General features: G+C 32.2%; 2 protein-coding genes across 3 annotated transcripts; one reads left to right on the top strand and one right to left on the bottom strand.

Annotated features, from left to right (window-relative positions):
• Window positions 7-2,900, top strand: LOC104748770 (SPX domain-containing membrane protein At4g11810-like). 2 transcript variants are annotated; one of them, XM_019234042.1, is made up of 9 exons: window positions 7-58; window positions 159-470; window positions 553-657; window positions 739-1,202; window positions 1,286-1,587; window positions 1,677-1,843; window positions 1,941-2,131; window positions 2,215-2,348; window positions 2,489-2,900. In XM_019234042.1, the coding sequence occupies exons 1-9, from the start codon at window positions 44-46 to the stop codon at window positions 2,725-2,727; spliced, it is 1,929 nt and encodes a 642-aa protein (XP_019089587.1). In that variant the 5' UTR covers window positions 7-43; the 3' UTR covers window positions 2,728-2,900. The 2 variants fall into 2 exon arrangements, with proteins under 2 accessions (XP_019089587.1, XP_019089584.1); XM_019234039.1 differs by having other exon boundaries at window positions 1,668-1,843.
• LOC104718134 (hydroxymethylglutaryl-CoA synthase) lies at window positions 7,476-10,659 on the bottom strand. Its single transcript, XM_010435814.2, has 12 exons — window positions 10,460-10,659; window positions 9,801-9,907; window positions 9,569-9,701; window positions 9,331-9,474; window positions 9,082-9,240; window positions 8,923-8,996; window positions 8,750-8,825; window positions 8,611-8,666; window positions 8,435-8,522; window positions 8,210-8,350; window positions 7,962-8,111; window positions 7,476-7,855 (listed from the first exon to the last, which is right to left on the bottom strand). Exons 1-12 carry the CDS (start codon window positions 10,520-10,522, stop codon window positions 7,661-7,663), a joined length of 1,386 nt encoding a protein of 461 aa, XP_010434116.1. The 5' UTR covers window positions 10,523-10,659; the 3' UTR covers window positions 7,476-7,660.

Raw genomic sequence — 14,121 nt, 5'->3', positions numbered from 1 at the left:
AGGAAGTCTAGATCGCCGCCAATGTCTAAAAGATTTCTCAAGAATGTTGGATCATCAGGTTTTTCTTTGTTTTCCTTCACCAAAATTTCGCGGTTTTATATAACTAAGTAATGCATCAAACTTTACAACACACGATCCATATTCACGCTTGCATGCAGATCGAGAAAATCGCTCTTTTCATGTTGGAGCAACAAGGTTTGCTTTCAAGTAGGTTACAGAAACTAAGGGAATGGCATGATGCACTTCAAGATGAGCCTGACATATCTCAGATATCTAAGTTAAGAGAGGCTTATAGATCCGTGGGACAAGATCTTCTAAAGCTTTTGTTATTCATCGATATGAATGCTATTGGTATCCGCAAAATACTGAAGAAGTTCGATAAAAGATTTGGTTATAGATTCACAAACTATTATGTCAAGACTCGTGCTGATCATCCTTATTCTCAACTTCAACAAGTGTTTAAACATGTGGTAAGGTCTTAGAATCTCACTTAGCCTAATCTACCAGTATAATAAATAAGCTTAATGTTTCGATTATATCGAATTTTATTAGGGTCTTGGAGCTGTTGTTGGAGCCATTTCGCGCAATCTTCATGAGCTTCAATACAATGAAGGAAGCTACTTATCCATTTATGACCATCCTGTTGTTCCTCTTCAGGTTTTGTTTCTTGTGACATATATATATGTACATCACTGAGTTTTGCCTATGCGGAACCTAAAAGTGGTTTAGTTTCATCAGGATCCTGTGGTGGATTCAATTAAGAATGCGGTGGACAGGCTAACAAATTCAACAAACTTCCTTAATTTCATGGCTCAACATGCTCTAATCATGCAAGACGAAGACCTACTGATTCCCCAAGACGAGCAAGCGGATCAAGAAGAAGGGAGATACCACTTCATGTCTCTCATGCTAAACTTGGGGAACACGTTTCTTTATATGGTCAATACATATATCATTGTTCCTACAGCTGATGACTACTCCATGAGCCTTGGAGCAGCAGCAACGGTTTGTGGTGTTGTGATTGGTGCTATGGCAGTTGCTCAGCTCTTCTCTTCGGTTTACTTCAGCGCCTGGTCCAATAAATCTTACTTCAAACCGCTTATTTTCAGTAGTATAGTTCTTTTCTTTGGGAACCTCTTATATGCTTTAGCTTATGACTTCAATTCATTAGCACTTCTTTTGATTGGCCGACTTTTCTGTGGGTAAGTCTCGTTTTAGACTTTGTGTTATACATTTTGTTTTCATGAGACGTTGGCTTGATTATCATATTTTATACGTTTTGTAGATTTGGTTCGGCGAGAGCTGTGAACAGGAGATATATAAGCGACTGTGTGCCTTTGAAAATCAGAATGCAGGCTTCAGCGGGTTTTGTTAGTGCAAGTGCTCTAGGAATGGCTTGTGGTCCAGCTCTTGCTGGTTTGTTGCAAACTGATTTCAAGATCAAAAGTCTTACGTTTAACCAGGATACATTACCTGGTTGGGTTATGGCTGTTGCTTGGCTATTGTACTTAGTCTGGTTAGCTATTTCGTTTCGGGAACCGGTACGTGAGCCTGAAGAGATTCATACTTCACAAGAGTCTAACTCCGGTATGAAATTAAAGAGAAAAAGGTCTGTTTTTTTTCCCCTATATATTCTTATCTGATAAGAGCAATACTTTTTGATGAAGCTGATCAAGATGGAAGTATGGAGAAAGGTCTTAAAAAGCCGCTTTTGCTTGCATCTGAAGAAACAGAACATGATGAAGAAGATGATGGCGATGGAAGCGAAGAATCTTCTGAGGATTCGCGTAAACCCGCTAACTCCATTGTAGCTGCTTACAAACTACTCACTCCTTCAGTTAAGGTAACTAAACTATATAAAAAGTCAACTTACATAATCTTGATTTTTCAATTTTTTTTCTCAAAAGAGGTGAAAGATGACAACTATTTATTGCTTTTAGGTTCAATTGTTGATATACTTCATGCTTAAGTATGCGATGGAGATTCTACTATCAGAATCAAGTGTAGTTACCACATACTACTTCGGTTGGTCCATGAGTTCTGTTTCCATCTTCTTGTTCTGTCTTGGTTTAACCGTTCTACCGGTTAACCTCGTTGTTGGGAGCTATATCAGCAACATGTTTGAAGATCGGTAAAGATCCGTGTTTCTGTTATTTTCTTGCTTTTTTTCGCCTTGCGGGTTACCTGAAAATGTGAATTTCTTATTACGTACAGGCAAATTCTGTTGGCGTCAGAAATTATGGTTTGTGTTGGAATACTTCTGAGCTTCCATGTAGTGATCCCTTACACTGTGCCACAATACGTTATCTCAGGATTTATCATGTTTGTTTCTGCTGAAGTTCTTGAAGGTAAAAGCTTGATACATGATATCCCTAAAACATAACGTTTCATTCCAACCTTTAAACTCAAATCGTTTTTCCAAGAATCAAGATTCACATTTTTCTCATTCTCATTTGAAAACATGTTTTTTTTGGCGGTGATTTTACAGGTGTGAACTTATCGTTACTATCGAGAGTGATGTCATCGAGGCTGTCACGTGGGACTTACAACGGAGGGTTGTTGTCGACTGAAGCTGGAACGATCGCACGTGTGATAGCTGATGGGACGATCACTTTGGCTGGTTTCTTGGGACAGAGTATGCTTTTGAATGTTACTCTGCTTCCTTCTTTGATCATCTGTGTTGGGTCTATCGTAGCTACTTGTTTTACTTATAACTCCTTGTATTAGTGCTTCTTTCAAAGTTTTATCTCATAGAAAACAAACCCTTTCAAATTAAGCTAACTAGTCCTATCCTAGGTTCTCGATTGTTTCTCTTTTCTTTTGGCTTTTACTTTGGTCTCTTTGTGAAAGTTTTGTTTGCTCTGTGTTCATTCTAGATCCATTGATAAAAATACTTTTGATGTTCTTGGTTTAACAACTTGCACATGTTTATTGCTATAAGTTTATAGAAAACAATTTGTAAAACTTCACCAACTCTCTAAGTCGGGGTTACATAAGTGTCAAGTCGTACACAACACAAAAAATACATGGCATTAAATTTCACATTGAGAAGCTCTAAACTAAAAAGTCTGATAAGAAGGGACCATATCTATTATTGATCCATGAATTGCATAAGTTCGTCATTGATACTAGAACTTGTACTAGCCCTTTGTACCTCACCCATTAACAAGAAACCATAATGAAGCAGAGAGCATACATCAATTAAAAAATGTTAGCTAGGAAACTCAAGTCTCTCCTCCTATCACATCATTCAACACATTGAAAAATCCCCTATATATTAAAAGAGGAACATTTTGGTGAAAAAGCTGAGGTGTCAGCATTACAGAGCTCAGAGCACCATTTAGCAAAGTCTCCTCAAATTTTCTAATTTATTACATATTTGTGCCATTGTATTTATTGGCCAAAAGGCCCAAAACAATGACAACCTCTTTATACCTTTTTTGTTTCATGCCATTAATTTCGATGTGATATAGATATCTTTAACTTGAGAGCAATCTGTATAAAAATGAAACAAAAAGAGGTCTAAATCGGGAAGTTTTTTAATGGCATCAAACAGATAAAAGGAAAATTAGTAATATACAATAAAACATAAGAGGGAGAAGCGTTGTTTGCTATGAAATTTTGCAGTGTTGATGAAGAATCGAACATAACACACTTCAATCCGGGAAGAATTTCAACAAGACAATCGAGAATGTGCTATGACTGAAGCTCACTCTTATGAAACTACAGATAAAATATAATTGACAAGTAATATATAAGTAAATCAGCCAGAATTTATAAATAAAATACAAGGAATCCATATGCTCTATGATGTAGATTTCGGAAAAGAAGCCCAATTAAAAATGAAAACAAGTAATAATATTATACCAATAGCTGAGATATATAGGGATCTAATGACCAATTAAAATTTATTAAATCCAATGATATAATACCGTAACTAAGACCGATTATATAATGGATCTAATGACTAATTATAGTCTTCCCCTCACGAAACAATTTTGTAATTTTATTTTTCCGTCAATTACAGACACATATATTACTTAAAAGACTAAAAATATCCAAAATAATAGAATTCTCCTTAATAAAATACATTCTGTTATCTCCTATATAAAATACTTTATATCCCATTTTATTATTTGCCCTTTTATTACTATATTATTTACAATAAATTGTCATTAGTATAACTAAGGAATAATTCATTCAATAATTGAAGGAAATTTGTAATATAAATTGAGGAATACATTTACGGGTTAAAAAAAAAAATCATATCAAATATCCATGTTGCCAAACTGACCCAATTTACATATTAACAAGAAAAAAAGATTCAACAACAGATTTATTATATTTTAGGAAATCGTTCAAATTAGTTCCATAATAATCAGGTTATGAGAATTTTGTGTGGATATATTCATGTATGAAAAAATATGGGACGAGAATTTTGGAAACAAGAATTCAAGCAGAACATATGCGGACATACTATTTAATCATATAAATTACGAGGAATGGGTTTTGTTGGGTCGAAAAAATTAAATGTTGCAATCAGATATATTAGACGGGTTTAATCGCTTGATAATTATATTTTTTTTTTAAGATTATGCAAAAATAACTGCGCACGTACGTGCGGGTCCGAACCTAGTATACCATTATATTCCAGACATTACCTAAATTTTCGTCAACAACCATGAAGTTACTTTAATACCTCAGTTTTATCTTATACTAAGTAGTTTTCCAAATAAACTGAGACCATATATTATATATATAACATACGAGAAACATAATTAATATGAATAGAAAATCCTTAATTCATATATAATTCATATTCCTGTTTTTGTCCTGTTCCATTTCTAATCGAAAAATATAAATTTCTCCATATCGAAAATATCTCATGTTTCTCCATATCTGAACTAAGATGATAGAATCATAACTTTAGATAGTATCATAATTTTAGAATCGTATTAAAAAAAAACATGACGATAAATAAAGATAACAAGACGAAATCATAACTTTAGATAGTTAAATTCATAACATACTTTCAAATATCAAATAACATGTATGGATACGTGAACATGAAATTTAAATATCTAAATTCAATTTTAAATTTTCTGTTTGTTTCAAATATTGGGACATGAACTAAGGTACGAGAAGGAAACATGTAATTCATAAAATAAATATTGTATCTAAAATATTCTCGCATGGACCTCTTTGTTGATGTATTATTAAATGAGTTTTACAACAAGATGAAAAGAAAAAGAAAACGACATTTATGAAAGGCAAAGATGTTTCTGCAGTCGCTGCACTAGTTCAGAGTACTACAAGAAGTAGTTCAACGAAGCAGATAACGTGGAGCTGAAATAAGGAAATCAGCTAAGGCGGTTTATATTTAAACTATGAAGGTTATAAAGACTAGAAGCTTGGAGAAGAGTCTAGAAGCATGAAGAGTTTCCTTTTTAGTAGAAATGGAAATATGAAGAAGACTTTCTTATTCCATAAGAGAAAAGGAAATTTGCAAAGAGATTTGACAATTCCTATTAGGATTAGAATAGGAATTTAGGCTTCTATGACCACGACATATTGTGTATAAATAGGGGGCTAAGCCTTTGTAGAGGGTAGCACAAAAGAGCAAGAGAATTCTTAGACATTAAGGTTATGTGGGTTCTTATAGGAAAGCATAACGCTTAAGGGGACTAAGGGGTTTGTCTTGAGAGATTCTTGGATTGCGTATAGATCCATGAATATGAGAGATTAGATAATTGATTGAGTGAAACTTGTAAGTTTACTAAACATATTATTTAATAAAGAAGTTTTATTTTGAAGAACCCCTGTCTTAGTTTGTGACTCAGTTTCCATACATATCAATAGCTCTTGCGTTTTCACTCTTGGTCTCGATTATTACTACAAAAATAAATAAACTAAATATACAAAAAAAAAGCTCAATAAAAAGCTAGCTTGGTTAGTGTTGTTGGGATCAAAATTTGTCATAATCCAATGAGTATAGGAGCTAGAGATGCATCCAAAGTGTTTACTCACTGATTTCACGGCGCCGGTCTACGATCTCTACTTAGCTAGAAGGGATCATTCTTGTTACAATCTTCATCTTTCTTCATTCATACGTTCATCCAGTGGTAGACCCAAAAATATTTTTATCGGAATCAAAATATAAATAAAAATAATTACAAATTATTTAAGAAATGAATAAAATAAAAGTACTTTAAAAAATGAAAAACTACAAGAGAAATTTAATATTTAAGAGTCAAATAATCAAAAAAGTCTGTATAACATGTATATAATGGTATAAAAACATAATAAAGTAAGAAAATTACAAAAAAAAACTGAGGGAACTAACACAAATTAATAATTTTAAAAGGTCCAAACACACAAATTTAGAATTTTAGGAACTTCAAAACATAAGAAAATAGGCTAGATATTACAAAACTATAAAGACTATTAGATAAATCTATTAGATAAATCTAAGATTTTAAGAGTTCAACTGACCTCTCTTACTGGTCCACCATCATCTCTTCCAGAACAAACCCTAAGATATCTTGAGAAAATTGGGGAAGTGTGGAAAAAAAAAACAGTTGGTGAACTTTTAATTTTTGATTACCTATATACTATATAAGCCATACTGTACCGGTGTTATATTTCAAAATACCGAGATATTCATTAAATAGACTATGGTATATTTTTCTAGACAAAGTATTATGTGCAATTTGTCTCTTCTTTGATTTGGTTTAAACATAAAAATTTTAGATATCTTTAAAAGAAAATTTTTTCGTTTAAGTTTAGCTAATATTATAACTAAAAAAAATCAAGGTAATACGTAAAAGAGTTGGATCAAAAAACATCTTGATGAAATATGTACACATGTTGTACTTCTAATTATTTTATGTCTACAATTTGATCTTCCCTTAAGTCTGACACGAAGACACGAAGATCAAACGGAGGATGACAATTATTCTAATATGGCGCTGCAAGTTTTTTTTGCCTTCGATTAATTCTTATTACGTTTTAGCAGGTATTAGGATTTTTTGAGTTACTTTTGGTCAAGGATGAGTAAAGCTAACAAAATATTTGGTAATTCAAAGGAAAAAAATAACTTATATAATCTCTTGTGTGATTGGGATAGGATCAATTAGTATTATACGAACCTCTTAAACTAATGAAATAATCAATGACTAGAAGTGTGTTAGACTAATGAATACTAAACTTAACCTTTTGTGTGTTTCATGCCAAGCATCTGCTATCATAACTTGTGATTACATTGGAATCCATGGGTGATCAGGTACTCTTTGTTAATTGCTGTTTAACGATATCAAAGCTTAACCATTTCATAAAATCTTGCTAATGTCTGGTATCGAATATGACCATGAATGAGTAAGTGGTTGGACCATGTAGTAGAATGGTAACCTTACATGATAATTAGTTTAAGGAATTATTTATATGATCATTGCCCAAATTCTCATTTGCAGACGAAATAGCTTACCAACAGGTTCCAAATTCTCAATTGCATGAGAGAAGTAAATCAAATATAGTAAAAAAAAAAAGAGCATACAAGTCCCTAAAATCAAAGTAACAAGAAACTTATAAAACGATTAAAATGGTGCATAGTAACATAACATTTTTTCAAGTAGACTTTTACGATTTTGTTCCTTTTCAAGAATCAGTGTCCATTGGCTATGGATCCATCGTCACCTTTCTTGCCATAGAATCTCCGGTACAAGGAATCAACCTCTTTCAGATAATAAGTTCCCGGAGCCAAAAGGTCTATAATACCCTCCTTACTTGTCACAAAGTCCTTTGCTCCATACCTATGTTCCATTAGCTTCATTGTCTCCACAAATTTCTCTGGTGCATACTGCAATAATAAAACAAACCCCGAGTCAGAGATTAATTATCAAGATTCAAGATGTTAATTAAAACTTCAATTTCTTTGAAAATCTGTTATTAACTTCTTGTGTTACCTCATGTCTAGCCTTCAATTTACCGCCCACATCCATTACAGATGCGATGTTTGAAACGCTGAAAGGGGACTGGTTCTCGCAGAGGCGTAATGAGAACATTGTTGCGGTTGAACCACTTCCATATGAGAACATAACCACCCGCTTTCCCACCTATACAAAACAACCCAAACACATATGTAACAAGCTTGACCGAAAGCAGGATTCCAATAAAATCAAGAAGTAAGCAAAGTTTTGTTTCTTTGTATTACCAAATCATTGTGTTTATTGTGGATGAGGGAGGCAAATGCAGCGTAGAGTGAAGCGGTGTACATGTTACCAACTTCCTTTGGTATTAAAGTCGTTGGTTGCACTTTAGCATCATAAAATGATTTTGCAAGTTGTTGTGACACCTACATAATAGACAAAGAGTGCTTATAGACTCGGTGTTCTCTCGGTATCAAAAGCAAAGGAAAAAGGGAAAAAAATGTGAAAACCTTTTCAAGATCACGGCTTTGGTAACTCTCGTCAAGGGACAAAGATGAATAAGGGGTGAACTTTTCTTTGGCAGCTTCGTCAATGGAGCTGCAATAGAGAAACAAAGATGTTACTCACTATCAAATAAGTAAAGAACTTTTAAATCCAAAGACACAATTGGATAAGTAAGAAGAACCTTGCGTTTCTCAAGAAGTCATTGTACAAGAGACGAGCAAAGCTTTTCTGTACAAGCTGCAAATAGCAGAGAGGAGTAGAGACTAGTAAGAGGCAATTCAAGTAAAACAAAACTAATTTTGGAGGAGTAAGAAATTTACTTTATTGTATGGAGAATGGAAAACAAAGTAATCAGCATCATTGATTGAGAACTCTTTTCCCTCAATTTTCTCAAACCTAATAAAAACCAAAAGGATTGAAATGAGAGTCACACACAACACAAGCATAAAACAAGAATCTGAGTTTTTGTAACCATGAGAAACAAAACACTTACTTGTTGCATAAATGTTTATAGCAAGAATCAAGAGCCATAAGGTAGCAAGTCTGTGAAAGCTTACCATCAACAACCTACAAGATCACAAGAAACGATAAAGCAAATAAGAAATTTGATTCTCAATACCAAAAAAATTGAGATTATGTATTAAAAGATTACCGGGTACTCGCTAGCAAGATTAGGCTTGTAAAAGTCATAGACATGAGCCATGTGGCTTCCTCTCAATTTGCTTTCGAAAACAATAGGAGCATCAGGTCCTATCAACATAGCAATCGCAGCTGCTCCTCCAGTGGGTCTTGCAGGTCCTTCTGCATACACCTGAAAAGCATTTAGATATAAACAGGTCAAGATTTATGCAAACGACTCTTAGGAATAATACAAAGAATGTGTCTTATGTCGATGTTATACCGCGCTGTCAGTACAAATGACAAGGCCATAACGTCCATCCCATGAGTTACTCTCAACCCAATTGACACAGTTTAACAAAGCTGCAGTTCCACCATAGCATGCATTGGTCGAGTCAACACCTTCAACATCACTGTTTCCACATTTCTGTTCATTCCACCCCAAAGAAAAAGACAACCATTTACTCTCTATATACACATAGAAACTCAACCGCTATTGAGGTCAAAGAAAGTAAAAGTACCTCAAAGAGCTGCATCAAGAAGGTTTTGATAGACTTGCTTTTGTCAATGACAGTCTCACTTCCTACTTCAAGACGCCCAATTTGCTTCGGATCAATCTCATACTTGTCAAAAAGTGATGTCACCGCATTGAAACTAAAAGAAAACACAACCAAGAAACCAATCAGTTTCAGTCTTTTCATGAGGGTTTATTAATACATTTGCAAACAAACAAACAAACAAAAAAACAAATACCTCATAGAGATGACATCTTCAAGCTCAGTGCAAAAAGCTAAGCAATCTTGACCAAGTCCAATAGTGTATTTCCCTTTGCTTGCTCCATCATGAGCTTCCAACGCTTCCTACACATTGATCAGCAAGTATAATAAACACCAGTGTTTCAAAGATGAGAATCAAGAACTTAAAAAAAAAATGCAAACAAGAGATTGTTAACAGAATGCTCTAGATCAATCTCAATAAGAACCACGAAAATTGTAAATAAAGGTTCAAACTTTATTTCCAAAAGAGACTTAATGAGAAACCTCGGGATAAAACACTCCTTAAATCACTCTATATCAAGCAAGTAATATCACCAAATCTCAAACCTAGCTGTAAAGATCTCGAGTTTGAATAATTCAAATTTTTTTAAAAAAATTGAGCATTATCTGTCTTTATCGTATAGCAAACTCCGCCGCCATTACAAAACAAAACAGAGACAGAGAGATTAAAGCATTCTGAAAAATCACATAAAGTTTGAATATTTGTCGAAAAAAATAACATAAAGTTTGAAGATTTAATGAAATTAAACTGTATCAGAAACAGAGTATCATCAATGCAATAAAAATATGAAATCGAAAAGAGAGAAAAAAAAAAAAACTTGGGTTTTGTTGTTTTTGGGTTGTGTTTGTGTTTACCTGTTGAACACAGGTGGGAGGGAAATAGATATCCATAGCCAAAATCCCAACGTTCTTCGCCATTGTTTCGATGAAAACGAAATCGAAAAGGTTCGATCTTTGAGAGAGAGGGAGAGAGAGAGATTTGTGAAGCTTCTCTGTGTAGAAGAGGCGGAAGAAGAGAATATATTGATGAATCGGTTGAAAACAGAAAATGAAAAAAATACTTTAATAAACAAATTCTACAGAAATATTAGCTGATTTTTTTAATAATGATTTTTTAAAAACAAAAATTATTATTTATAGGATTTTTTAATAATGATTTTCTTAATTATTATATTATTAGTTGTCCTTTTCATATATATAAATTTGGTCAACAAAGAAAAAAAAATTACTTGTACAGTTGTACTTCAATTTATTTTTGGAGTTCTCATATTCATTTTTTTGTTGTTTTGTTTTAGGGGGGGTAATTGGATCCTTGATTTTAATGGATTTAGAAATCCAAGTTAAATCATGTGTTATTCAATCATTCATTTTAAAATCTTTATTAAAATTCTGTGTTATTGGATCTATGAATTCTAAATCCTAATTAAAATCACCCCTTATTCATTATTAAAGATTTGAGTATGGATTTGATTTCATATTGGATTTGGATGGATTTGAAAATATGTTTTACTTATAAATATAGAGATTGAAATCCTTGGTCTCCACCTAGTTATTTGGGTGGATTTGGAAAAAAATCACAATACGTAATAATGAAAGAAAGAATGACATGATAATAATAAAAAGCATAAAGAGTGTGTTCATGCACAAACATAACAATACGTATCGGACATGATAAATTATGAAGCACCTAATAAAAAATCAAGGGGTTCGAAGACAAAAAATCATGAAGCACCTAATAAAAATAATTCAACTTATAAACAGAAAGCAGAAAGGATGATCCCCTAATAATATTTAGCACTCCATCACATTACGCTAAATCCAACCATAACGCTCATCAGTAGACATGCTAACAAAGACTTCTTTCATTCCTAATTGGTGAATCACTTTGATTGCATCGTAACGAACGTTTTCTTCCAAATTAGGCACTTCTTTGATAGCTTCCCATACATTATTTCTTTTCTTCTCGATCTCTCTTTGTTCAGCTTCTCTTTGTTGTCTTGTTTCTCTTTCTTGTATTAGATCGAAGAGTTTATGAGTTACTGTTGTCAATGAATTCATCTCAGCATGGACATCTGCTGTTACCTGTTGAACCTTTAGATTGACTTGATGGTTCACTTACATTGTTAGTATTGCTTCTATGCTTCCTTCTTAAAGGTAGTTTGTCTAGAGTGCCCCTTGCATTGCTGCATACAAAAGACAAAGGTGTTTCATAATTTTCTGCGAAAGTTTACATAATTTTCTGCGAAAGTTTTGTCGAACGGATATTTTTCCAGAAGAAATCGAGAGTGCAGAAGAAGTTGTCGAAGAAATTAATGACGATGATAATGCTGAAGTACTTACAACCCAAGAACAACAAAGAGAATATGCCAATGAGTAGAGAGAGACAATAACATCAAACATGTGGACTGATTCACTTGAGAATACTACATAAGAGATTATTTTTATAAGTTCTATTTCTTTTATAATTTTTGAATTCTATTCTCTAGGATTTTCAAATCCACTTTCTTTGACTTTCAAATCCACATTATTTCATTTTCAAATCCATATTATTTGATTTTAAAATCCATGGATTCCATATGGATTTCCAAATCTTATAAGGATTTCAAATCCATTAAAATCAAGGATCCAATAACCCCTTAGTGTTTGCAGAATTTAATTGAAACCAACTGAAAATGCCAGATATATTATATAATTTTGTTAATAATAATTGTAATATTTGTAACTATGGCACTTTTTTTTTGTTCAAAATTAAGATACATAATTTATTTTTTTATCCTGGGACAGCTACATGTGAAATAAAAGTACATGATAATCCACTAACAAACCAAATAAAGAACAAATAAATAGTTAAAAAAAAAAAAAATTATCTGGAAAATGGATATATTGTGTTTGTGTGTGTTTCCGGAATCTATTAGGCAACGCAGACTTCGTGAGTTAGCTCCCTCGTGCTTCTTCTTTCTTTCACTTATTTACCCTTTCTCTTCTTCTTTATCTACCAATTTTGCCACTCATTATTTTTGGTTTTTGTTTTAAGTCTTCGATTGAATGGACTCACTTGGTTTATGATAGAGAGTAGCTTTACGATGTTAGGTTTCAGTCACTTGCTTATACTTGGAGTTAGGTTTCAATCAATGGGTCTGATTGGTGACAATGTTTAAACGAAGCGGTTAGAGAATTTTTAACGGTTGTAGAGAAGGCGGTTAAAAAGAAAGCGGTTAAAAGTAACATATAGAAAATATGGTATAATAAAAGAGAGCAGTTGATTATTTTGTTTGATTGGTAGCATTATAGCAGTTGAATATTATAAGTTATATTAAATTATGAAAATTGAATTAATTTAACTAAACAATCAAAATATGGAAGAACATAATATATTTGTAAATAACATGAAAAATTAATAAACCAATAAATTATAAAAATCCTAGGCAATAATGATTATATTTTAAAAAATTATAATTTGAAATTTTAATGGTTATGATGATTACCTAAAAAGTTTTTAATATATAATTGTAATTTAGTTCAAATTTAGATTAATTATAAGTTCTTACAAGTGAATCTTTCATTACATAAAAATTGTGTATATTTTTAAAACATATAAAAAAATTTATAACCAAAATATTAGCAAAACATAAAGTTTAATTATCAGACCAGTTTGAAAATCTACTCAAATTTAACTTCTTCACTGCATTATTACCGACACATTATTATATATATATATTTGTAAATCATTATTATGAACAAATTTTTAAAGTAAAAAAGAAAAAAAAATTGTTTAGTCTCTTTCTTTGTAACCGAATTTGCCAAATGCCCATATCTTGGTGGTTTGTTTCCACCATTTCAACCACTCAAAATCAATTTCAACTACCTATTTCTTCTGCTAACTCCAACCGCTCATTCTAAACGCCTTCTCCAACCGTCATGATTATTGGTAGCCTTTTGAACATCTCATTTGCAAAAGAGGCGTTTGAGAGCTTCCAATCAAAGCTAATGTATTAGGAATTTGGATTATAACCAACATTATTTAAAAAGTGAATAGTTAGGAACGCGATGAAAATGAGATTCTAATTTTGTTTTTTTTTAAATTCGATTTCGATGTAGATTCTAAATAGGAAATAAACTAGCGATCAAACCATTGTGCTTAATTTGTGATACTTTGAATAATAACATAATTCAAAAAGTACAACGCTATTTTCCGTATAAATTATGTTTTTATTTATTTATTTGCGATATCAAATTCTTTTCAAAAATAAAAATTTTTAAAACAATCTTAAATTTCTAACAATTGTTTAAAGTGAATATTTTGGAAACGTGAAAACGAGATTCTGGAAATTTTAAAATATTTCCAATTTTGATTTAGATTCTAAATAGGAAATAAACTCTTTGTAAAAAGTTAAAAACTCAATGCTTCCTATACTTTGTGATACTTTTTTTTTTCAACTATAATTTGTGATACTTTGAATAGTAATATTTTTACTAGTATTAAATTTGTGGTTCTTTTGATTTTCTGATTTTTTTAA

Source organism: Camelina sativa, chromosome 2 (assembly GCF_000633955.1).
Source record: "Camelina sativa cultivar DH55 chromosome 2, Cs, whole genome shotgun sequence".
Lineage (NCBI taxonomy): Eukaryota > Viridiplantae > Streptophyta > Magnoliopsida > Brassicales > Brassicaceae > Camelina > Camelina sativa.
Note: the sequence above shows the minus strand (reverse complement) of the source record. Positions and strands in the feature narration are given on the sequence as shown.